This window comes from Physella acuta, unplaced genomic scaffold (assembly GCF_028476545.2).
Source record: "Physella acuta isolate Inbredline_101_S28 unplaced genomic scaffold, ASM2847654v3 ptg000048l, whole genome shotgun sequence".
In the NCBI taxonomy this organism is placed as follows: Eukaryota; Metazoa; Mollusca; class Gastropoda; family Physidae; genus Physella; species Physella acuta.
Genome location: NW_026731568.1, coordinates 782,024 through 809,109, shown reverse-complemented (window position 1 = coordinate 809,109; position 27,086 = coordinate 782,024). Strand labels below are relative to the sequence as shown.

Sequence of the window (27,086 nt, the reverse complement as noted above, 5' to 3'; positions counted from 1 at the left end):
GGGGGGGGGGGGGGGTGGTGGTCATTAGAACAAAGGTGTGGGTTAAATTAGTTAATTAGTGTTTGATTACATGCATTCTTCTCTGTGCTCTTAGCTCCTCTCTTGTGTATTGTGAAATAAAGCTACCCTTTCAAACCTGGTGGTACATGGGGGTTTTGGAACCTTAGCATATGAAGGGATAGTGTGATCAGCACTATGCCCAGCAGCAGTTACTTTCCTTAATATGAGATTGGCACCCATTAGAGCTGGGTGGACTCAGGGACTCTTACTTAACCATGGGGTCCCAACTCAAAACTTTCCAGTTAGCAACCATGAGCTCTACAGTACGACTGTCCTGCCTCATTGACTTGTGTTTAAATCGGTCCATCAGTTAGTGTGACACTAACTCACCTCTACCTACCCACTTGTCTGACTCCTCTACCTACCCACTTTTCTGACTCCTTTAATTACCCACTTGTCTGACTTCTGTACATACTCACTTTTCTGACTCCTCTTCCCTCAGATTGAAATACATCTTAGACTCGGGTAAGAAAGGCAGCAGTGACCTTGACTGTGGGTCAGGGTAAAGGTCAGATGGAAAGAAAAACAGGCGTGCAAACATCTCCGTCTCATTCATATTGTGCGACATGATGCATTGGAGCGGCTGCTCCTTCTGTAACAAAAGGGTACTTGGTGTTAAAGTATTCACACAACTTTTCTGCTTCAATGCTATCTACACAACTTTTCTGCTTAAATGCTATCCACACAACTTTTCTGCTTAAATGCTATCAAAACAACTTTTCTGCTTCAACACTATCCACACAACTTTTCTGCTTCAACACTATCCACACAACTTTTCTGCTTCAACGCTATCTACACAACTTTTCTGCTTCAACACTATCCACACACATGTCTCACTGTGCACTATCCACACAATTGTCTCACTGCACACTATCCACACAACTATCTCACATTTCAACATTTTCCACACAACTTTTTCATTGTAGTCACCACTTAAGGACAACAACTGTTGCAATTTACTACTTCCACAATATCACAACACTAACAGCACTAGATAACATTAAACACACTGTCCTATGCGAGGCCCTATCCTATCAATGACAAATACGAAACCTTACTTTTTTGGGGTGAATGTTAGCCTGTGAAGATTTGGACGAGCTACTCATTTAGAGCCTTACATTTTTGGAGTGAATGATTGAAGATTTGGACGAGCTACTCATTTAGAGCCTTACATTTTTGGAGTGAATGATTGAAGATTTGGACAAGCTACTCATTTAAAACCTTACATTTTTGGAGTGAATGATTGAAGATTTGGACGAGCTACTCATTTAGAGCCTTACATTTTTGGAGTGAATGATTGAAGATTTGGACAAGCTACTCATTTAAAACCTTACATTTTTGGAGTGAATGATTGAAGATTTGGACGAGCTACTCATTTAGAGCCTTACATTTTTGGAGTGAATGATTGAAGATTTGGACAAGCTACTCATTTAAAACCTTACATTTTTGGAGTGAATGATTGAAGATTTGGACGAGCTACTCATTTAAAACCTTACATTTTTGGAGTGAATGATTGAAGATTTGGACAAGCTACTCATTTAAAACCTTACATTTTTGGTGTGAATGCTAGCAGGTAAAGATTTGGACGAGCTACTCTGCTCCTCAACAATGGGCCTCAGCCTTGTGAAGATGTTGACCCCTCTCAGCGCCAGAACAAGTGCAGGCTCCGAGGCCAGGGACCGGATGCTGGACCTCCAGCGCTTGTCCCCCACCTCGTACGGCGTCAGCTCCTTGGCCTGGTACATGCTAAGGGACGGCGTCCACTTGAGGCCCAGCAGCTCAAACTTCTCTGAGAGCACAGCCTGCAGGGGGGTCCTGCTGGAGTATGGGAGGACGTTCAGAATCTTGGCTGGGGACACAACACAGGGAGGTTAATGCTGGAGTATGGGAGGACGTTCAGAATCTTGGCTGGGGACACAACACAGGGAGGTTAATGCTGGAGTATGGGAGGACGTTCAGAATCTTGGCTGGGGACACAACACAGGGAGGTTAATGCTGGAGTATGGGAGGATGTTCAGAATCTTGGCTGGGGACACAACACAGGGAATATAATGCTGGAGTATGGGAGGACGTTCAGAACCTTGGCTGGGGACACAACACAGGGAGGTTAATGCTGGAGTATGGGAGGATGTTCAGAATCTTGGCTGGGGACACAACACAGGGAATATAATGCTGGAGTATGGGAGGACGTTCAGAACCTTGGCTGGGGACACAACACAGGGAGGTTAATGCTGGAGTATGGGAGGATGTTCAGAATCTTGGCTGGGGACACAACACAGGGAATATAATGCTGGAGTATGGGAGGACGTTCAGAATCTTGGCTGGGGACACAACACAGGGAGGTTAATGCTGGAGTATGGGAGGATGTTCAGAATCTTGGCTGGGGACACAACACAGGGAACACAAGGTTAATGCTGGAGTATGGGAGGACGTTCAGAATCTTGGCTGGGGACACAACACAGGGAACACAAGGTTAATGCTGGAGTATGGGAGGACGTTCAGAATCTTGGCTGGGGACACAACACAGGGAATATAATGCTGGAGTATGGGAGGACGTTCAGAATCTTGGCTGGGGACACAACACAGGGAATACAAGGTTAATGCTGGAGTATGGGAGGACGTTCAGAATCTTGGCTGGGGACACAACACAGGGAACACAAGGTTAATGCTGGAGTATGGGAGGACGTTCAGAATCTTGGCTGGGGACACAACACAGGGAACATAATGCTGGAGTATGGGAGGACGTTCAGAATCTTGGCTGGGGACACAACACAGGGAACATAAGGTTAATGCTGGAGTATGGGAGGACGTTCAGAATCTTGGCTGGGGACACAACACAGGGAGGTTAATGCTGGAGTATGGGAGGATGTTCAGAATCTTGGCTGGGGACACAACACAGGGAACACAAGGTTAATGCTGGAGTATGGGAGGACGTTCAGAATCTTGGCTGGGGACACAACACAGGGAATATAATGCTGGAGTATGGGAGGATGTTCAGAATCTTGGCTGGGGACACAACACAGGGAATATAATGCTGGAGTATGGGAGGACGTTCAGAATCTTGGCTGGGGACACAACACAGGGAATATAATGCTGGAGTATGGGAGGATGTTCAGAATCTTGGCTGGGGACACAACACAGGGAACACAAGGTTAATGCTGGAGTATGGGAGGACGTTCAGAATCTTGGCTGGGGACACAACACAGGGAATATAATGCTGGAGTATGGGAGGACGTTCAGAATCTTGGCTGGGGACACAACACAGGGAACACAAGGTTAATGCTGGGGTATGGGGGGACGTTCAGAATCTTGGCTGGGGACACAACACAGGGAACATAATGCTGGAGTATGGGAGGACGTTCAGAATCTTGGCTGGGGACACAACACAAGGTTAATGCTGGGGTATGGGGGGACGTTCAGAATCTTGGCTGGGGACACAACACAGGGAATATAATGCTGGAGTATGGGAGGACGTTCAGAATCTTGGCTGGGGACACAACACAGGGAATATAATGCTGGAGTATGGGAGGACGTTCAGAATCTTGGCTGGGGACACAACACAGGGAATATAATGCTGGAGTATGGGAGGACGTTCAGAATCTTGGCTGGGGACACAACACAGGGAATATAATGCTGGAGTATGGGAGGATGTTCAGAATCTTGGCTGGGGACACAACACAGGGAACACAAGGTTAATGCTGGAGTATGGGAGGATGTTCAGAATCTTGGCTGGGGACACAACACAGGGAGGTTAATGCTGGAGTATGGGAGGACGTTCAGAATCTTGGCTGGGGACACAACACAGGGAACATAATGCTGGAGTATGGGAGGATGTTCAGAATCTTGGCTGGGGACACAACACAAGGTTAATGCTGGAGTATGGGGGGACGTTCAGAATCTTGGCTGGGGACACAACACAGGGAACACAAGGTTAATGCTGGAGTATGGGGGGACGTTCAGAATCTTGGCTGGGGACACAACACAAGGTTAATGCTGGAGTATGGGGGGACGTTCAGAATCTTGGCTGGGGACACAACACAAGGTTAATGCTGGAGTATGGGAGGGCGTTCAGAATCTTGGCTGGGGACACAACACAAGGTTAATGCTGGAGTATGGGGGGACGTTCAGAATCTTGGCTGGGGACACAACACAGGGAACACAAGGTTAATGCTGGAGTATGGGGGGACGTTCAGAATCTTGGCTGGGGACACAACACAGGGAGGTTAATGCTGGAGTATGGGAGGACGTTCAGAATCTTGGCTGGGGACACAACACAGGGAACATAATGCTGGAGTATGGGAGGATGTTCAGAATCTTGGCTGGGGACACAACACAGGGAGGTTAATGCTGGAGTATGGGGGGACGTTCAGAATCTTGGCTGGGGACACAACACAGGGAATATAATGCTGGAGTATGGGAGGACGTTCAGAATCTTGGCTGGGGACACAACACAGGGAACATAATGCTGGAGTATGGGAGGATGTTCAGAATCTTGGCTGGGGACACAACACAGGGAACACAAGGTTAATGCTGGAGTATGGGAGGACGTTCAGAATCTTGGCTGGGGACACAACACAGGGAACATAATGCTGGAGTATGGGAGGATGTTCAGAATCTTGGCTGGGGACACAACACAGGGAACATAATGCTGGAGTATGGGAGGATGTTCAGAATCTTGGCTGGGGACACAACACAGGGAACACAAGGTTAATGCTGGAGTATGGGAGGACGTTCAGAATCTTGGCTGGGGACACAACACAGGGAACACAAGGTTAATGCTGGAGTATGGGAGGACGTTCAGAATCTTGGCTGGGGACACAACACAGGGAACACAAGGTTAATGCTGGAGTATGGGAGGACGTTCAGAATCTTGGCTGGGAACACAACACAGGGAGGTTAATGCTGGAGTATGGGGGGACGTTCAGAATCTTGGCTGGGGACACAACACAGGGAATATAATGCTGGAGTATGGGAGGACGTTCAGAATCTTGGCTGGGGACACAACACAGGGAGGTTAATGCTGGAGTATGGGAGGACGTTCAGAATCTTGGCTGGGGACACAACACAGGGAACACAAGGTTAATGCTGGAGTATGGGGGGACGTTCAGAATCTTGGCTGGGGACACAACACAGGGAATATAATGCTGGAGTATGGGAGGATGTTCAGAATCTTGGCTGGGGACACAACACAGGGAACACAAGGTTAATGCTGGGGTATGGGAGGATGTTCAGAATCTTGGCTGGGGACACAACACAGGGAGGTTAATGCTGGAGTATGGGAGGACGTTCAGAATCTTGGCTGGGGACACAACACAGGGAACATAATGCTGGAGTATGGGAGGACGTTCAGAATCTTGGCTGGGGACACAACACAGGGAACATAATGCTGGAGTATGGGAGGACGTTCAGAATCTTGGCTGGGGACACAACACAGGGAACACAAGGTTAATGCTGGAGTATGGGAGGACGTTCAGAATCTTGGCTGGGGACACAACACAGGGAGGTTAATGCTGGAGTATGGGGGGACGTTCAGAATCTTGGCTGGGGACACAACACAGGGAACACAAGGTTAATGCTGGAGTATGGGAGGATGTTCAGAATCTTGGCTGGGGACACAACACAGGGAGGTTAATGCTGGAGTATGGGAGGACGTTCAGAATCTTGGCTGGGGACACAACACAGGGAGGTTAATGCTGGAGTATGGGAGGACGTTCAGAATCTTGGCTGGGGACACAACACAGGGAATATAATGCTGGAGTATGGGAGGATGTTCAGAATCTTGGCTGGGGACACAACACAGGGAATATAATGCTGGAGTATGGGAGGATGTTCAGAATCTTGGCTGGGGACACAACACAGGGAACACAAGGTTAATGCTGGAGTATGGGAGGACGTTCAGAATCTTGGCTGGGGACACAACACAGGGAGGTTAATGCTGGAGTATGGGAGGACGTTCAGAATCTTGGCTGGGGACACAACACAGGGAATATAATGCTGGAGTATGGGAGGACGTTCAGAATCTTGGCTGGGGACACAACACAGGGAATATAATGCTGGAGTATGGGAGGATGTTCAGAATCTTGGCTGGGGACACAACACAGGGAACACAAGGTTAATGCTGGAGTATGGGAGGACGTTCAGAATCTTGGCTGGGGACACAACACAGGGAACATAATGCTGGAGTATGGGAGGATGTTCAGAATCTTGGCTGGGGACACAACACAGGGAACACAAGGTTAATGCTGGAGTATGGGGGGGACGTTCAGAATCTTGGCTGGGGACACAACACAGGGAACACAAGGTTAATGCTGGAGTATGGGAGGGCGTTCAGAATCTTGGCTGGGGACACAACACAAGGTTAATGCTGGAGTATGGGGGGACGTTCAGAATCTTGGCTGGGGACACAACACAGGGAACACAAGGTTAATGCTGGAGTATGGGGGGGACGTTCAGAATCTTGGCTGGGGACACAACACAGGGAACACAAGGTTAATGCTGGAGTATGGGAGGGCGTTCAGAATCTTGGCTGGGGACACAACACAAGGTTAATGCTGGAGTATGGGGGGACGTTCAGAATCTTGGCTGGGGACACAACACAGGGAACACAAGGTTAATGCTGGAGTATGGGGGGACGTTCAGAATCTTGGCTGGGGACACAACACAGGGAGGTTAATGCTGGAGTATGGGAGGACGTTCAGAATCTTGGCTGGGGACACAACACAGGGAATATAATGCTGGAGTATGGGAGGACGTTCAGAATCTTGGCTGGGGACACAACACAGGGAGGTTAATGCTGGAGTATGGGAGGACGTTCAGAATCTTGGCTGGGGACACAACACAGGGAATATAATGCTGGAGTATGGGAGGACGTTCAGAATCTTGGCTGGGGACACAACACAGGGAGGTTAATGCTGGAGTGTGGGAGGATGTTCAGAATCTTGGCTGGGGACACAACACAGGGAACACAAGGTTAATGCTGGAGTATGGGAGGACGTTCAGAATCTTGGCTGGGGACACAACACAGGGAGGTTAATGCTGGAGTATGGGAGGACGTTCAGAATCTTGGCTGGGGACACAACACAGGGAACACAAGGTTAATGCTGGATAGTTGGTGGCTCTTGTAGATTAAGCTCACTGATAGAAGTTAGGGTCTAGGCTCTGATAGATTACTCTGATGCTAGGGTCTAGGTTATAGATGATCTTTTAAATCAAATGTTTACAAACCAGTTAAAGTGAATCTGGTATTACAATTCAGTGAAGTATTGGTGATAGTGATAACAAGCCAGTACCTACCAAGTTCAAGGCCACATTTCTTAAGTATGTCATGACCTAGTAGAATCAAGGTCGCGACCTGTTCCTGGTCTTTTTCAACTTTCAAGTTGACGGAGGAGCTACGGCACATGTGGGAGAGGTCAAACTCTGGACTCTGTGGGGACATATGGGGTCAACATATATGTTTGGTGGTCACACACTCACAGACAGCAAACACAAAATAACTGCCCTTGAGAGAGACCCTACAAAAAATCAACCTTTTAAGTTCCTGTTAAGAAAACTGATCTTGGCAAAGTTGCTATTAAAACAACTGACCTTGCCAAAGTTGCTATTAAAACAACTGGCCTTGGCAAAGTTGCTATTAAAACAATTGATCTAGGAAAAGTTGCTATTAAAACAACTGACCTTGGCAAAGTTGCTATTAAAACAACTGACCTTGGCAAAGTTGCTATTAAAACAACAGACCTTGGCAAAGTTGCTATTAAAACAACTGACCTTGGCAAAGTTGCTATTAAAACAACTGACCTTGGCAAAGTAGCTATTAAAACAACTGACCTTGGCAAAGTTGCTATTAAAACAACTGACCTTGGCAAAGTTGCTATTAAAACAACTGACCTTGGCAAAGTTGCTATTAAAACAACTGACCTTGGCAAAGTCCCCACCCAGGAGAGCCAGCAGGGCGTCTGTGTACATGACAGCATGGAACAGGTGCTGGGACACCAGGGGCTCATCCAGTCTTTGTTGGACGCAGCCTGGGGTACAGGTGAGGCAGGTGGATTATGTGGGACAGGTGTCTTGTGGGGCGGGTGGCTTGTGGGACAGGTGTTGTGGGACAGGTGTCTTGTGGGACAGGTGTCTTGTGGGGCAGGTGTCTTGTGGGGCAGGTGTCTTGTGGGACAGGTGTCTTGTGGGACAGGTGTCTTGTGGGACAGGTGTCTTACAGGTGTCTTGTGGGACAGGTGTCTTACAGGTATCTTGTGGGACAGGTGTCTTGTGGGACAGGTGTCTTGTGGGACAGGTGTCTTGTGGGACAGGTGTCTTGTGGGACAGGTGTCTTGTGGGACAGGTGTCTTGTGGGGCAGGTGTCTTGTGGGACAGGTGTCTTACAGGTGTCTTGTGGGACAGGTGTCTTGTGGGACAGGTGTCTTGTGGGACAGGTGTCTTACAGGTGTCTTGTGGGACAGGTGTCTTGTGGGACAGGTGTCTTGTGGGACAGGTGTCTTGTGGGACAGGTGTCTTGTGGGACAGGTGTCTTGTGGGACAGGTGTCTTGTGGGACAGGTGTCTTGTGGGACAGGTGTCTTGTGGGACAGGTGTCTTGTGGGGCAGGTGTCTTGTGGGACAGGTGTCTTGTGAGACAGGTGTCTTGTGGGATAAGTGTCTTACGGGCGTCTTGTAAGACAGGTGTCTTAGAGGTGGCATGTTAGACAATTTTCTAAGAGGTGTATAGGATTCACGATCATTTTAGTTTCATTCTCAAAGAAGGATAAGATTTTAATGCTAGATGTAGCAAACAAACAACACTAGACTTGCACTATGTTTAGAGTCAGACTACCCTCGCCCACTGACCTAGATGCCTGCCCAGTGTGAGCTAGGCCACCCTGACCCACTGACCTAGATGCCTGCCCAGTGTGAGCTAGACCACCCTTGCCCACTGACCTAGATGCCTGCCCAGTGTGAGCTAGGCCACCCTCACCCACTGACCTAGATGCCTGCCCAGTGTGACCTAGACCACCCTCACCCACTGACCTAGATGCCTGCCCAGTGTGAGCTAGGCCACCTTCACCCACTGACCTAGATGCCTGCCCAGTGTGAGCTGAACCATGTAAGCTTCCAACAGACTGGCGGTGTTGTGAGCAGCGTTCTCCTTCCTCAGGAGAAACACAGTGCAGGGGGCAATGGCCTCCAGGGGCTTGTCCACATCCAGGTCGTCCAGCCGCGCCCCTGGACAAAAATAGGGGGTCATGTTCTGGGGGACTCCTGAAAAAAATCACACAGATTAGTCTACGTTTTGTTTGGTAATGTGCCACAGAGAAAATACTTTACCCTTTTAGGACCTGAGAGCAGTATATCCCCATATGGTAGCTACATAACTTGTAGGTTTAAACCTCTTTCATTGTCCAAGAAAAAGATTGATGGCACTTGACTAACCTGTATATTTATTCTAACATTGGATAACCAACAGAAATTTGGAACAAAACTAACCTAGATCTTTAATCAAACATTGTCCAACTAACAGAATAAGGGCACCAGATTGACCTAGATCTTCAATCAACCAATGTGAGGCTAATATGTATGACACAAGATAGACCTAGATCTCTAACTGTCCAACTAAGACTTAAGGCACTACGACTGACCTAGAACTCTAACTGTCACTACAACTGACCTAGATCTCTAACTGTCCAACTAAGACTTCAGACACTATGGCTGACCTAGATCTCTAACTGTCCAACTAAGACTTCAGACACTATGACTGACCTAGATCTCTAACTGTCCAACTAAGACTTCAGACACTACGACTGACCTAGATCTCTAACTGTCCAACTAAGACTTAAGACACTATGGCTGACCTAGATCTCTGTCCAACTAAGACTTAAGACACTATGGCTGACCTAGATCTCTATCCAACTAAGACTTAAGACACTATGGCTGACCTAGATCTCTATCCAACTAAGACTTAAGACACTATGGCTGACCTAGATCTCTATCCAACTAAGACTTAAGACACTATGGCTGACCTAGATCTCTATCCAACTAAGACTTAAGACACTATGGCTGACCTAGATCTCTAACTGACCAACTAAGACTTAAGACACTACAACTGACCTAGATCTCTGTCCTACTAAGACTTAAGGCAATACGACTGACCTAGATCTCTGTCCAACTAAGACTTAAGACACTATGGCTGACCTAGATCTCTATCCAACTAAGACTTCAGACACTATGGCTGACCTAGATCTCTAACTGTCCAACTAAGACTTCAGACACTATGACTGACCTAGATCTCTAACTGTCCAACTAAGACTTCAGACACTACGACTGACCTAGATCTCTAACTGTCCAACTAAGACTTAAGACACTATGGCTGACCTAGATCTCTGTCCAACTAAGACTTAAGACACTACGACTGACCTAGATCTCTATCCAACTAAGACTTAAGACACTATGGCTGACCTAGATCTCTGTCCAACTAAGACTTAAGACACTATGGCTGACCTAGATCTCTATCCAACTAAGACTTAAGACACTATGGCTGACCTAGATCTCTATCCAACTAAGACTTAAGACACTATGGCTGACCTAGATCTCTATCCAACTAAGACTTAAGACACTATGGCTGACCTAGATCTCTATCCAACTAAGACTTAAGACACTATGGCTGACCTAGATCTCTAACTGACCAACTAAGACTTAAGACACTACAACTGACCTAGATCTCTGTCCTACTAAGACTTAAGGCAATACGACTGACCTAGATCTCTGTCCAACTAAGACTTAAGACACTATGACTGACCTAGATCTCTAACTGACCAACTAAGACTTAAGACACTACGACTGACCTAGATCTCTATCCAACTAAGACTTAAGACACTACGACTGACCTAGAGATTTGGCCACCTTGGCAGACAGACACAGTCGCCTGACCCCCCTCAGCTGGTAGCCCCTGCGCTGGGCCGAGGCCATGAGAACACCCAGGTAGCTGACAGGCAGGAGCGGGGACAAGACCAGCAGGATGTCCGCCCTGCAGGTGGCAGTCAGGGATGCAGGCGGGCGGTGGACAGGCAGGGACTTGTGGTCAGTGCTGGAGTGCTGGGGAGAGGTCAGGGAGGTTAGTGGTGGGAGGGGGGGGGGCTCAGGTATTGAGATAATAATGTGGTGAGACAAGGATGTGGTGAGACAAGGATGTGGTGAGACAAGGATATGGTGAGACAATGACATGGTGAGACAATGACATGGTGTGACAATGACATGGTGAGACAATGACATGGTGAGACATTGAGATGGTGAGACATTGAGATGGTGAGACAATGACATGGTGAGACAATGACATGGTAAGACAATGACATGGTGATACAATGACATGGTGAGACAATGAGATGGTGTGACAATATCATGGTGAGACAATGACATGGTGAGACAATGAGATGGTGAGACAATGAGATGGTGAGACAATGAGATGGTGTGACTATATCATGGTGAGACAATGACATGGTGAGACAATGAGATGGTGAGACAATGACATGGTGATACAATGACATGGTGAGACAATGAGATGGTGAGACAATGAGATGGTGTGACAATATCATGGTGAGACAATGACATGGTGAGACAATGAGATGGTGAGACAATGACATGGTGATACAATGACATGGTGAGACAATGAGATGGTGAGACAATGAGATGGTGTGACTATATCATGGTGAGACAATGACATGGTGAGACATTGAGATGGTGAGACAATGACATGGTGAGACAATGACATGGTGATACAATGACATGGTGAGACAATGAGATGGTGAGACAATGACATGGTGAGACAATGACAAATTATCTTTACTCATTAACTAATACAACAAATATTTTTTTTACCTTTTTCCCTTTTTTGCTCTTCCCAACTTCTTTCTTAAGGTATGGCAGACCAACGTCCACTGTAGCCGCACCAGAGGGGACTCGTCCACCAAACCACCTGGTCAGTTCACTCTGAAATGGTCACCTTGTTTCACTACCTGTACTCTAACTACCTGTATTCTAACTACCTGCATTCTAACTACCTGTATTCTAACTACCTGTATTTTAACTACCTGTATTCTAACTACCTGCATTCTAACTACCTGTATTCTAACTACCTGCATTCTTAACTACCTGTATTCTAACTACCTGTATTCTAACTACCTGTATTCTAACTACCTGCATTCTAACTACCTGTATTCTAGCTACCTGTAGTCTAACTTCCTGTATTTTCACTGATTAGCTACTTATATTCTAGCTGGGCTTAGGGTATTACGTCTGTCAACAACACCCTCCCCGTGAGGATACATATTAAAATTATAACTATCCTTATTCATTTACATAACCCTATTCCCCTCATCCTAACCCTAACTAAACCAAGCCTATACCATACCAAATTTTTTAGGTAGGGTTAATTAGCTGGCAACAGGGGTAGTGGAGAAGGCAGTTGTCCTACTGCAGGTTTATAGGGTAATGTAATTGATCCGATGGATCAGGGGGATAATCTACATGGGTGTAATTGATGGGGGGAGGGGGGTAATGTCCTGCTCTCATTTACTCAATTTACCTGTACTCTAGACAAATTTCTTGGACAGAAGAGGTGGACATTTTCCCGGGACTCCCCACCAAACTGGGCACAGAGTGAGTTGGGGTCAGTCCTGCGCGCCAGCTCCGGGTCCGAGGGTCCCACAGAGTCCAGCCAGATGGTCCTGGCGAAGGTGCCCCGCAGTGCCAGTGCTAGCACCGGCCCCACCTGGTTCAGGTTGTCAAGGTCGCTGGAGGGCGGGGCGTCCTCACCCTGGAGCTTCATCTGCTCACCACAAGGGTAAACCAGCCTGACCCCAGCAAGGTCAAGGCCCTCCTGGAATTTAAAAATTCATTTGACCATGGAAACACATGTCAAACAGGTACCAACTAGTGTGGTTAAAACTAAACAAAAAAACCTGAGTAAAGACTGCCAGGTGTAGTATAACTGCACATGTCATATACTGTCAAGTCATTTCACAAGTCACCACATGTCAAATGTCATGCAACATCATGTGATATCACCTGTGTTACATCAGGTTCAAGTCACCACATGTCATGTCACCTCACCTGTGTAATGTGTCACCTCACCTGCATCATGTCAGTGTCAAGTCACAACATGTTGAGTGTCATGTCATGACATGTCATATGTCACCTCACCTGTCTAATGTCACCACATGTCAGTTGTCATGTCACATGTCAGTTGTCATGTCACCACATGTGACATGTCACCTCACCTGTGTTACATCAGTGTCATGTCACAACATATCAGGTGTCATGCCACCACACTTCATATGTCACCTCACCTGTCTAATGTCAGTGTCATGTCACCACATGTCACCTCACCTGAGCCGCTCTGTTCAGAATGGACATGATGCCAGAAGGGTTCCCATAGATTCTCTTGTAAACCAGTGACATTGTGTTCTGTGTCTCGTAGTTGACGTTCTCGTCATGACACTCTATGTCACACCAGCCCTCGTCATTATCCACTGTCTGCCAGTAGAACCCCACTGGGATGTTGAAAATTTTTCTGGCCGCTTGGGGGTCAGAGTTCATCTAAAGTGGGTTGAAAAATAGATGGCTTAGCAATGTTTGTGTTGTGATTGAATTATTATAAGCAATTCCTTTTTTAACATTCAACAAACTATAGCTTTTATCAAATGAAAAATTTACATACATCTTAAAAAAAATATTTAATGGTAAACAATTTTAGTGCAACTGAAAATGTGGGTAAAATATTTTATTTTGTACACTAAAAAGTAAATTGAATAATTTTCCAGGAAAATTAATGGAAAATAAAATAGTGTAGCTAATGATGGGGGGGAAGGGGAGACATTTATACCCTGTTGGTATATTTTACTTTTTTAGAAATATGTACAAGAAGTGGGTGGTGTCAAATTAAGAATCAGCCATAGTGCAATGGCCATTGTAAAAATTAAAACTGTGCTAGTAAAAATTAAAACTGTACTGGTAAAAATTAAAATAGTAAAAATTAAAACTGTGCTAGTAAAAATTAAAATTGTGCTAGTAAAAATTAAAACTGCTAGTAAAAATTAAAACTGTGCTAGTAAAAATTAAAACTGTACTGGTAAAAATTAAAATAGTAAAAATTAAAATTGTGCTAGTAAAAATTAAAACTGTGCTAGTAAAAATTAAAACTGTGCTAGTAAAAATTAAAACTGTGCTGGTAAAAATTAAAACTGCGCTAGTAAAAATTAGAACTGTGCTAGTAAAAATTAAAACTGTGCTGGTAAAAATTAAAACTGTGCTAGTAAAAATTTAAAACTCACCTGGATAAAAGTAGACAAGGGTTTAGTGGATATCTTGGGAAGAGGGGGGGTGTAAGTGTAGCAAGGTGGTGAGCTGTCAGCATGTGGGGGTGAGCTCCGCCCGTCCTGACGGTCAGGCTGGACCGTGACGGAGGTGAGCAGTTCCAGCCAGGGGCAGACAGAGCTGAGGGTGTTGGTCAGCAGGTGGTTGCTGATGTGTTGGCTGAACCTGGAGCTGCCTCTGGTCTCGTCCTTACCCTGGGGCACATGGAAAACATGTTGTTAGACAACTTTAATGGATATATTGCAGAACAACTTTAACAAATATATTGCAGAACAACTTTAATGGATCAGTTGCAGAACAACTTTAATGGATCAGTTGCAGAACAACTTTAATGGATCAGTTGCAGAACAACTTTAATAGATCAGTTGCAGAACAACTTTAATGGATCAGTTGCAGAACAACTTTAATGGATGTGTTGCAGAAAAAGTGTATAGGATACCATGTTGCAGAACAATTTTAATGGGTGTGTTGCCGAACAAATGTACAGGATAATATGTTGCAGAACAATTGTACAGGATAACATGTTACAGAAAATTTTTATTGGATGTGTTGCAGAATAACTCTATGTTACGTTGCAGAATAATTATATTGGACAACATGCAAAACACAACAAATGTATAGGACAAGATGTTGCCAAGCATTTATGTTCTACCAAGAGCTAAGTTTGACATCTATTTTTTTTATGTTTTTTTTTGTTTTTCTTGCACTGTAAGAATATTTAGATCTAGATATATTTTAAAATTAAAAAATGTAATAAATGTTTTAAATAAATACTACAACTGTGTAGCATTTTATTTCACTACTACGGAAATGAAACTGACTGGATTTAACAAGCAAAAGTTTGAGTCATTTTTAAAAAAATAAATTAGTTTTGTTTTATCACAAAGTAGCTAAAATTCTCTGTAAAAAGTATTTGCAGTAAAATGATCTTTAGAATAAAAATATTTTAAACTGCTGCCTACTGCCTACAGTAAAAAGTGGCTTCTCAGTTTCAATACCTTGTTTTTCTTATGCCTGGCATTTTTACCAGATTCTGCCAGAAAATGTTCGGAGGGTGTCACAACGATGTACAGTTTCAGCTCTTCCTGCATCCACAGCTGTTGTAGGCCAATGACATAAAATGTGGGGGCTTGCATGTTGGCTGGGGGCTGGGTGGGGGGCTGGGGTTGAGTCTTGAGGAAGTTGAAGTTGTGAGGCACCAGGGACAGTAGCCATGACAACAAGGCGGTGTAGGTACCAGATAAGCCTTCACCTGCAGAAAGAAGTTTCTTAGTTTACAACTCAATTTTTGTCTTACTGCTTGATTTTTTTATAGTTTTGGCTTGGTAAGCCTTTAAAAGCTAGAAGTTGCTTAAATTATTTTTTTGGTTTAACTAGTCGAATTTTTAAAAACTACTTTAGTTCGATAAAACAAAAAATGCATATTAAGATGGTTAAATATGATGTTTGCATAAATATTATGTAATTTTTTTTTTTTAAATTCTATTATGTTTTTGAAAATTTTTAAATGAAATGAATTTATTTCTATGTCAGGGAAACACAAGCATATTTTTAAATTAGACATTTTTAAAATTTAGTAACATTCATCACAACAATTAAAAACTGACCTGTGTCCACACTCCGGTTAGATCTGTTTCGATGTTGAATTATCTCCCCATTACTGGACAAGTTGACTGTCAGAAGCAAGGTCTCTCTATCAGGGGAGAGAACTGTTGGCAGGGTAGTTGGAGCGGGTTCATAGGATACCTCCTGCAGATAAAACAAAGCTTCTCAGTTAATAAAATACATTATTTAACTGTGATAGGTGTATACCCTTCAATCACCACCAGAAAATACCATTGGTAATGTCCCTTCACTCTGAGTTAAGTCCCCTACGTTAGGTTGGGAATAATCCTTTGAAATGTTTGCAAAAATTTATGTTTAGGCACTGTTATTTAAGTTCATTCATTTTGTACGCATGTTAAAGATGTATGTTTGTTGCGACACACAAGTATTTTGCTGTTAAACATGCTGATGTTTACGCAGACCCGAACACTACTGTTTGTCCACACAAGTCAATTGTATTCTGACCCCTCCTCCCAGTGCTAAATTCTAAACTGACCAGATCAAAGAGTACGGGCGTGTTTTCTCCAGCTGATTGCCTCCCTTGTGTAGTGGCCAGAGACTTGGCGGCCTCGATCTGTTGGCCCATACGTACTCGCTTCTCTCTCTCTTTCTCCCTCTGCTCCCTCAACTTCCTGCCACAGAGAAATAAAAACTTAAAAGATGTACAACAAAACAAAATTTCTTAGAATTTTCAGTGTAGCGTTACACAAGTAAAGGGCCATAGCTATGTTCAAATCTAATTTAAAAACTTATTTTAAGTTTTATAAGTTAAGTTTCCCTTTCAGACCCGAAGATCAATAGGGTAGATGAAGTAGAGTTCATGTTTCTTGACCTGAGCATATGAAAGGATGGTGTGGTCAGCTGCCTTTATTTTCCCTAATGTGAGTCAGGTACCCATCATAGCTGGATGAACTCAAAGATGACCTCCCATGTCAAGACCAGGATCTGAACTCATGACCTTTGTGCCAGCAGTCAAGCATCCTACAGCTCGACCACAACATTCCAGAGTAAATCCGTTTTAAGTTGTTGGATGGATGGATGTGATGACAGATCCAACAATGTTGAAAAACATCATGATGTGATGTATGGAGATGTTTAAAGGGGAGTGGGTGGTGCCTCATTCATTACCTAGCCTCCTCTCTCTGCCTCTCCTTCTCCCTCTCTGCCTCCAGTTTCTCCACCCTTCTCTTGTTGTCCTCCAGCACCTCAGTGCTCACTTCCTCCGTCTGCGTCTCAGGTGGCGCCACATTCCAACGGCGGCTCACTTCATGCTCCTATTTTTAGAACAATTACACACTGTGTTTGATTTACTTGTGGTTGTGTGAGGCTGGTTTTAATTAAAGATGTTGTAGGGCTGGTTATACTTTAAGTTGATGTGGTGTTGTTTTACTTTAAGAAAGATGGTGTGGTATTGTTTTACTTTAAGAAAGATGGTGTGGTATTGTTTTACTTTAAGATGGTTGTTTTAGTGAGAAATGGTGTGGTGCCAACCATAAAAGCTAGGACCATACTAATGTAGGCAAATCAAACATCTCTACATTATAATTTAGTTTATTTTTGTTTATAATTTTTTTTTAATTACTTATTTAATCCTATGATTATAGGTTTTTATTATTAAAAAAAACATTACTAAATAACATAAACAAGGAACAGCAACTCTAACAAAAAAGCTAGATTCTGTCCCCTAGTTTAAGAGATAAAAAAAAATCTTCCTCTGTCTGATGCTATGAGTTACCTGCAAGTTAATAACCCTGGGTGGCCTCTTGTACTTGGGCTGATGTAAAACCTCTTTCTTCTCCGGCCCCACCGGATCTTTCTGCAGGGTGGCAGCTGCACCGTGTGCCACCAAGTCATCTTTGATTTTCTGTCTCGTGAGGCGCCAGTTGCAGCGCTCAACCATCTCCTCATCACTAGAACTATCAGACTCCCTGTCAGAGAACAATTAGAAAATGATATCACTAGAACTGTCAGACTCCCTAGCAGAGAACAATCACAAAATGATATCACTAGAGCTGGCAGAGAACAATCACAAAATGATATCACTAGAACTATCAGACTCCCTAGCAGAGAACAATCACAAAATGATATCACTAGAGCTGGCAGAGAACAATCACAAAATGATATCACTAGAACTATCAGACTCCCTAGCAGAGAACAATCACAAAATGATATCACTAGAGCTGGCAGAGAACAATCACAAAATGATATCACTAGAACTGTCAGACTCCCTAGCAGAGAACAATCACAAAATGATATCACTAGAGCTGGCAGAGAACAATCACAAAATGATATCACTAGAACTGTCAGACTCCCTAGCAGAGAACAATCACCAAATGATATCACTAGAGCTGGCAGAGAACAATCACAAAATGATATCACTAGAACTGTCAGACTCCCTAGCAGAGAACAATCACAAAATGATATCACTAGAGCTGGCAGAGAACAATCACAAAATGATATCACTAGAACTATCAGACTCCCTAGCAGAGAACAATCACAAAATGATATCACTAGAGCTGGCAGAGAACAATCACAAAATGATATCACTAGAACTATCAGACTCCCTAGCAGAGAACAATCACAAAATGATATCACTAGAGCTGGCAGAGAACAATCACAAAATGATATCACTAGAACTATCAGACTCCCTAGCAGAGAACAATCACAAAATGATATCACTAGAGCTGGCAGAGAACAATCACAAAATGATATCACTAGAACTGTCAGACTCCCTAGCAGAGAACAATCACCAAATGATATCACTAGAGCTGGCAGAGAACAATCACAAAATGATATCACTAGAACTGTCAGACTCCCTAGCAGAGAACAATCACCAAATGATATCACTAGAGCTGGCAGAGAACAATCACAAAATGATATCACTAGAACTGTCAGACTCCCTAGCAGAGAACAATCACCAAATGATATCACTAGAGCTGGCAGAGAACAATCACAAAATGATATCACTAGAACTGTCAGACTCCCTAGCAGAGAACAATTACAAAATGATATCACTAGAGCTGGCAGAGAACAATCACAAAATGATATCACTAGAACTGTCAGACTCTCTAGCAGAGAACAATCACAAAATGATATCACTAGAGCTGGCAGAGAACAATCACAAAATGATATCACTAGAACTGTCAGACTCCCTAGCAGAGAACAATCACAAAATGATATCACTAGAACTGTCAGAGAACAATCACAAAATGATATCACTAGAGCTGGCAGAGAACAATCACAAAATGATATCACTAGAACTGTCAGACTCCCTAGCAGAGAACAATCACAAAATGATATCACTAGAACTGTCAGAGAACAATCACAAAATGATATCACTAGAACTGTCAGAGAACAATCACAAAATGATATCACTAGAACTGTCAGAGAACAATCACAAAATGATATCACTAGAACTGTCAGAGAACAATCACAAAATGATATCACTAGAACTGTCAGACTCCCTAGCAGAGAACAATCACAAAATGATATCACTAGAGCTGGCAGAGAACAATCACAAAATGATATCACTAGAACTATTAGACTCCCTAGCAGAGAACAATCACAAAATGATATCACTAGAGCTGGCAGAGAACAATCACAAAATGATATCACTAGAACTGTCAGACTCCCTGTCAGAGAACAATAGCAAAATGATATCACTAGTTGTCAGAACAATCACAAAATGATATCACTAGAACTGTCAGACTCCCTGTCAGAGAACAATAGCAAAATGATATCACTAGTTGTCAGAACAATCACAAAATGATATCACTAGAACTGTCAGACTCCCTAGCAGAGAACAATCACAAAATGATATCACTAGAACTGGCAGAGAACAATAGCAAAATGATATCACTAGAACTGTCAGACTCTCTAGCAGAGAACAATTACAAAATGATATCACTAGAACTGTCAGACTCCCTAGCAGAGAACAATTACAAAATGATATCACTAGAACTGTCAGACTCCCTAGCAGAGAACAATTACAAAATGATATAACTAGAACTGTCAGACTCCCTGTCAGCGAACAATCACAAAATGATAAGTCCTAAATTAGATCCAAGTCTGTTTACCTTATTTACTAGGTATTTTAAATTTTGAAAAATATGTGTTTAAAAAAAATGTATTTTAAATTTTGAAAATCATTTGTTTCATTGTCTATTTATTTAATCTATTTACTCTTGCGTATTGTTGATCCCTAGGACCCTCTGGACACTTTGCATGGCTTGTTTTTGGGCCTCCTTCTTGCGCTCAAAGCCTCTGAGATCAATGAATATTGTTGGTGGTTCTGTCTCACGTTTTTCTGTAACAATCAAAGGACAAATACTATGAGTATAGAGGTAAAATATGCAAAGTAGAGATGACTTAGTGCTATCTGGGTTAAATATTAAATTTTAGATTTTTAAAAAAAAAACCAACAATTCTAAACTTTAAAGATTTTTTAATGTGCAGCATCTTTTTATAAAATAATTGTGTGTGGTAGTTGTGGCTGTAATTACAACAAATCTAAATGTGAGTCTGCGGTGAATGGGTGCGTAACCTAAGGTTAAAATTTGTGTACAAGTTGTGGCAATCTTCCACAGATTAAATAAATTTAAAATTTATTACACTATGGTCATACTATTTTTATGTAAAATGCAATCACAAAAGTCATAACATGTTTTAGCATTACCCTACCATACAACATGCTATAAAGACAGATGGACACTCCACATGTAGAGAGGACATTACCATGTTTGAGACGTCCATACAAAATCTTGGCCTCCATGTTTTAGGATTACCCTACCATACAACATGCTATAAAGACATACACACCCCATAGAGAGGACATTACCATGTTTGAGACGTCCATACAACATGCTATAAAGACATACACACCACATGTAGATAGGACATTACCATGTTTGAGACATCCATACAAAATCTTGGCCTCCATGTTTTAGGATTACCCTACCATACAACATGCTATAAAGACATACACACCCCATAGAGAGGACATTACCATGTTTGAGACGTCCATACAACATGCTATAAAGACATACACACCACATGTAGATAGGACATTACCATGTTTGAGACGTCCATACAAAATCTTGGCTTTCTCAACTCGCGTGGCTGTGTTTGTACCAAAGTTGGATGTACTTGCACCTGAGGACCAAACCAATCTCTTCTACAATCTTTAAGGCAATGATGCTAAGCTTAAGCTACTGAGTTCAAATCTGGGTGCCCTAAAGATTTAAATTCATCTCTTAAAGACACCCATCAGTGGACTCTGCTTGAATAGATTCCTGGCACCCATTAGGGCATCTGGGGTGTAGCCTATACTACATGCCACCAAGGCACCCACCCTCTTTAACAACTACATCAAGAACAAACTAATGTCTTAAAGCAACCACAATATATTCATCTGATTCATCTGATTCATATTCATATGATTCATTTCATCAAATGGTGCCCAATCCATGACACAGTAGATGTTTCATGTGTTAAAAGAATGTGTTTAGAGAGTTTGTTTCCATGTTAGTAAATCAAAGCTTCTCTAATAAATTGACTTTATTCTTAGATGATGATGATGAAGATATTAAGATAAAACTTGCTGAACGAGAGATGTCTAAATGCATTAAGCCGGAGGAGAAAGTGTAAATAGATAGCAACAAACTAATAGGGGGTCTCAACACAGCTGACTGGACAGGGAAGGGTATGGGGGGTAGGGAAGGGTACGGGGGTAGGGAAGGGTACGGGGGTAGGGAAGGGTATGGGGGTAGGGAAGGGTACAGGGTAGGGAAGGGAATGGGGGTAGGGAAGGGTACGGGGGTAGGGAAGGGAATGGGGGTAGGGAAGGGTATGGGGGTAGGGAAGGGTACAGGGTAGGGAAGGGTACGGGGGTAGGGAAGGGTACGGGGGTAGGAAAGGGAATGGGGTTCATGCCTTTATCAATATAAGATATAAGGCGGTAAAAAAATTTAAAATTGAAGATATTTTGAAATTTTCAAGGACAGCAGTGATGAAAATTAATGTTGGTTATATGAAGTTTGGTGTGTGCAATTTTGTGATGTCATTTTAATTAGGACGTGTCATTTTTTGTAATGAAGATTGATGGTTTAAGGGGGAGGGGGAAATCAGCTAGGAATGAAGGGTTATAAAAGACCCCTTATTTACAAAGGATAATTTTAAAACCCTCACTAGTCACATGTGCTGACTCCACTCTCACCTGATGTCTGTGACCCAGTTTCTAAGCTTTTCCCAGCAATTATTTGATCTTCAATTTGAAGAGCAGCATTTTCTACAGGAGAGTTGCCTTTCCCTTGGTTATCTTCTACAGGGTCAGCACTGGCCTTAATGATGGCGCCAGTCTGGGGGTCCACTGCAGCGGCATCTGTCCCACCCTGCTGGGCTGAGAGTTGGGCCAGTTTCTGGATCATGGTCAACTCTTCAGACAACGCTGGAGAGGAAATAAGCACATTGTTACATGTTGTAGCTTTCAGACAAGGCTGGTGAGGAAATAAGCACATTGTTACATGTTGTAGCTTTCAGACAAGGCTGGTGAGGAAATAATCACATTATTACATATTGTTGTAGGTGTAGTGGAGGAAATAAGCACATTATTACATGTTGTTGTAGCTTTCTGACAATGCTGGTGAGGAAATAAGCACATTATTACATGTTGTTGTATGTGTAGTGGAGGGAATAAGCACATTGTTACATGTTGTTGTAGCTTTCAGACCAGGCTAGAGAGGAAATAAACACATTATTACATGTTGTTGTACGTGTAGGCCTTTAGAAAACCTGCATGAAAAGATCAAATAATTGTTTAAAAAATACTTAAAACAGTTTTGATGACAAATTTTGTTAACAAAACAAATAAATAGTAGAGAATGAAAAGGTAAACCTGATATATTGTTTTAACAGGATTTTAAAAAGTAATTCACTGATACTTTACATTCAAATAAAACAGTATTGGTTGGTATAAATTTAATTTTCAGCATCCTGCTCTAACATGACCATCAAAAATATGAAACTGAAAGTGATACATTCACCACCAAAACTGAAACTTCAGTAACACAAAAACTAAACATCTATGAACCACATCTCACCCAAAAACTTCAACAACCATCATTTAAATCATCTTTACCTTTCTTCCCTTTTCCATCCCCTGAGCCCTCAAGACTCCTCGTTGTCTGAGACACAGGTGGCTGAGCAGCTGCTCGCAAATTTGTTAAAGAAATGTTTTCTTCATTGGCTGAGTTAAGAACAGAATCTGCAAAAAAAAATTTTTTTTTTAATGGAATGTAATTATACAAATTTAATCAACATCAAAACTAAAACCCTTTGGTTCTCGCTTGTTCAAAAAATTATATGGAGAAGTTTTACAATGTTTTAATTTTTGAGTTTTTTCATTAATAAGGATAAAAAATAATTAATGCTTCTAACCAATACCAGTATCCTGAGATTTTTAAAAATTAAGTTCTTTAATTAAAATTAAGAAAGCAAGTAAAATAAAAACTATTCTAACCAACCATTGTCAATATACTGAGATTTTTAAAAATTAAATTTTATAATAAAAATTAACAAAGCACGTAAAATAAAAGCTTTTATAACCCACCAAGTTAAATAAAAAGTATTTTAACCAACCAATTTCACTGATTAACAAAGCAAGTAAAATAAAAACTATTATAACCAACCAAGTAAAATAAAAACTATTATAACCAACCAAGAAAAATAAAAACTATTACAACCAACCAAGTAAAATAAAAACTATAACCAACCAAGTAAAATAAAAACTATAACCAACCAATGTCACTGATTAACAAAGCAAGTAAATAAAAACTATAACCAACCAATGTCAATATCTTCAAACACACTAAGGGAGAGCAGTGTTGGTTCTTGGGGAGAAAACTTTGACACAATTTCCTCATCTTTTGACCGAGCTGTTTCTTGAAAATTCTTTCGTTTGTCATTCATGTCTAACTTTTTAATTCCTTCCTCCAGTTTTTTTTTCAACTTTGTCACTGACTTCAACAAAAAACTGCTAGTTCCTTTTATATCTGCTTCCTGTGACTCACTAGAGTCATTATGAGATTCATCCACTAATTCCTCCCTGCAGTCATCTCCCCTAGACTCTAAAATATTGGACTGTAATTTATTTGCCTTCATAGAAGGCGACATGACTGAATGAGAAGAAAAGTGTCCAAGATTCCGAGACCTTTGAAAATCTATTTCCTCCCTGATTTCCAACTCCAACTCACTATCCTCCATCTGCCTTGCCAAGCAACGCCAATTTGCAATCTCTTCATCAGTAGGGTATGAGGTCTGAGCCATTATGGCTGCCAAATCATTGTCATACATCTCATATGGAACATTATCAAATCTGTTTTCTGTCACAGATTCTGAATTTTTATCTACAGATATATTTCTATCCTCGCATGAAAGAAACGAATCGTTCTTTGAAAAAATTGTGTCTCCTCTGTTTACACAGGTCAACTGCGGGCCATCTCCTTGACTTAAAGATGTGTCCAAGTCCTTATCATCATCAAACGTGGAATTTAATTCACTGAGTTTCAGATTTTGGTGAAAGAATATTGGCTCGTCATTGTCGGAGGAAACCTGTTCAAAGGTGAATAATTAAATATTTTTCAGAAGAGAAACTAAAGCACAGTTGCAAACTATTTTTGAGGTAGTTAAAGGTCAAGGTTTTCTTTTGGTAGGTGTCATTATCAACTACAAAAAATAAACACTAATTTAAGTTGAACTAAAGCTTTGAAACGCTACAAGATATTGAAGATAAGGCTGGTGATGATTGATTAAATAGCAAATGTAATCTTATTTCAAATTGGGTTGTAACAAATAACATTTTAAAGTTACAAAATATCAACATTAGATTAAAACAATAAACAAGAATTATTTCTACCAAACTAAAATAAAATAATCTTCCACAATAATATTAAAAAGACTTACATCTGAAGAATCAAAGTCGATAGTTGGTAAATTTTTCTGAACTTCTGAAAAGATTTTATCAATCTGTGGTTTCAGAATATTAACAGTTGATGGAAATCCTTCCATTTTTGGGTTAAATGTCAGTCCACAAAAATGATTGTGTGTTGTTCTGTGTTCAGCATCACTGTCCTCATCACTGGTCTCCATACTATAGGGCAAGATGAAGAAATGTTTTGTTACTTTTGGAGTTTGGTTTGGAGCTTATGGAATCAGAGCGATCTCATTCAATCTCTAGTGGTTTACTAACAGTAAAGAGCTACTTTAAATATCAACTAACTACTTTAGAGTTTCAGAAGGGTATACGAATATATAAATGAAAGATCAGAGTTTTTGTAAAAGGCCTATCACATTGATTTTTCAAAGAGGGTGGGAAGTTTCTATAAAAGTTAATTAATAGTTATTATAAAGAGGAATTGAGGCTAATATTAATAACTAGTAATAACAATACATGAATTACATGGCATACATGGGTTTGGTAAAACAAGTGTCAAAAATTAAAAAATGTTTGTGTTGTATTTTAAATTTAACAAATTTATTTATTTAGCTTTTAGACTGGCCTTAGTAAAGTTATGAGCAGGCCAAAGGACTTTCTTTAGTTTTGGAAGATTTTTACAGTTTAGGTAAGTGACTTAAGTATTTATTAATTTAATAATAGTATTTACAATTAGAATAGATTATTTTAGCCTAGTCGTAGTCAGCCTAGTCTCCCTGGTCCCTACTCCCAGTCTAGACTAAAAAAAATATCTTGAGTCTAGATCTTGGAATCTGGGTACAGATACGCAAACATTTGTTTTTATAACTTTCTTCAATGTGAGTTATTGTAAATCAAGCAGCTGAGCTAAATTACATAAAGCATAGTTAACAGTTAAACAAAATGCATTTTTCAGAAAATTGTTTATTAAAATTCAGACGCCGGAAGAAGCTTTTATTTCCATGGTAATTGTGACAACAATCAATACGAACGAGAATCCTTTCGCACTTTGCTAAATAAAATAGTTACATAACTATGGCTTTGACATTCAAAAGATTAAGCAAAAAATTTTCGCAGGTTATCCGAACCAACCTTTATAGTTCTTATTAATATCAGCTAGTAAACTAATGCTGAATTCGTCAATCGAAGGAATGAGGCACGATTGTTGTTAATATGATCACGCGAGATCTCGTACACTAAATAGACTTTTCTACATTAAAGAGTTTATCTTTTGACTTTCGCTTTCAGCTTGATACGGGTTTTTCCCCGGGTTTTTTTTCCCCCATTCACGACAGTGGACTGCATTTTGCTTACACTTACTGACTTGTCTAACGTCAAGTTGAAACAAGACTTTTACTAACCCATATGCCCCCCCCCGACTAATAAGTCAGACCAAAAAAAAACATTAATCCATACTATCCGTGTTTTCAAGCGTAGGCCTATATTGAATAATAATAAATGATAGTAGATCCAGAGCCGGCGTTAGGGGGTGGCGAACGGGGCGGTCGCCATAGGCCCCGCGCTTGAAGGGGCCCCGCGCTTCAGCACTGTCATTGTTATCTGAATTAATTCGTAAACTTAAAAAAATCGTTGCTGAATTCAATTGGGAAAAACTAAATGGTCGAATGCCGACGTTGTTGATTGTTATAACTGAGGCCACGGTTTATGTTGCTGAGTCTCACCTGAACTGGGAAAGGCCGTAATTCAATAGAAAAATAGTGTCACACCTCCCTTTGTGTAGGGTACGGTCGCCTGGCATTTGGCCTGAGTTGACTGGAGATGGCGGTCGAGAATTAGCCCACGACGTAAAGAGATACCCTATTGTATGCGGACCGATAAAGACTTCCTTTTAGTGAGCAGACGGGATGTCTATAGTAGACAGTTAGTGACCCGATGAACTCTAGTCCTGACTTTTTGTTGTAGATGTCGTATAATTTCGTATATGTACAGTGTTTCTTCCAGACTTTTTTCTCCGGGGGGGAGGGGCACTTGAAATTTTCGGGGGGGGGGGGGTAGACTTTCTTCGGGGGGGGGGGGGGGAGGGCGGACACTGTTAAAAGTATATATTTTCTCTATAAATTATATAAATTTCATTT

The 27,086-nt window shown here is 41.8% G+C and overlaps 1 protein-coding gene across 1 annotated transcript in view; it reads right to left on the bottom strand.

Moving 5' to 3' along the window:
• The window catches only part of LOC131944651 (dynein axonemal assembly factor 8), a 59,915-nt gene extending 33,995 nt beyond the window's left edge, over positions 1-25,920 (bottom strand). Inside the window, exons 1-24 of the mRNA XM_059305420.1 lie at positions 25,867-25,920; positions 24,981-25,167; positions 23,864-24,629; positions 23,158-23,283; positions 22,237-22,467; positions 21,028-21,173; positions 20,757-20,787; positions 20,205-20,328; positions 17,758-17,950; positions 17,151-17,296; positions 16,519-16,654; positions 16,025-16,166; positions 15,416-15,669; positions 14,375-14,611; positions 13,431-13,640; positions 12,628-12,921; positions 11,922-12,032; positions 10,934-11,141; positions 9,112-9,311; positions 8,901-8,922; positions 7,978-8,084; positions 7,354-7,486; positions 1,611-1,909; positions 480-652 (exon numbers count right to left, since the gene is read on the bottom strand). Coding sequence (XP_059161403.1) covers positions 480-652; positions 1,611-1,909; positions 7,354-7,486; positions 7,978-8,084; positions 8,901-8,922; positions 9,112-9,311; positions 10,934-11,141; positions 11,922-12,032; positions 12,628-12,921; positions 13,431-13,640; positions 14,375-14,611; positions 15,416-15,669; positions 16,025-16,166; positions 16,519-16,654; positions 17,151-17,296; positions 17,758-17,950; positions 20,205-20,328; positions 20,757-20,787; positions 21,028-21,173; positions 22,237-22,467; positions 23,158-23,283; positions 23,864-24,629; positions 24,981-25,166 — 4,475 coding nt within the window. The 5' untranslated portion in view covers position 25,167; positions 25,867-25,920. The remainder of the gene's footprint in view (positions 1-479; positions 653-1,610; positions 1,910-7,353; positions 7,487-7,977; positions 8,085-8,900; positions 8,923-9,111; positions 9,312-10,933; positions 11,142-11,921; positions 12,033-12,627; positions 12,922-13,430; positions 13,641-14,374; positions 14,612-15,415; positions 15,670-16,024; positions 16,167-16,518; positions 16,655-17,150; positions 17,297-17,757; positions 17,951-20,204; positions 20,329-20,756; positions 20,788-21,027; positions 21,174-22,236; positions 22,468-23,157; positions 23,284-23,863; positions 24,630-24,980; positions 25,168-25,866) is intronic.
• Positions 25,921-27,086: the final 1,166 nt, after the last annotated feature.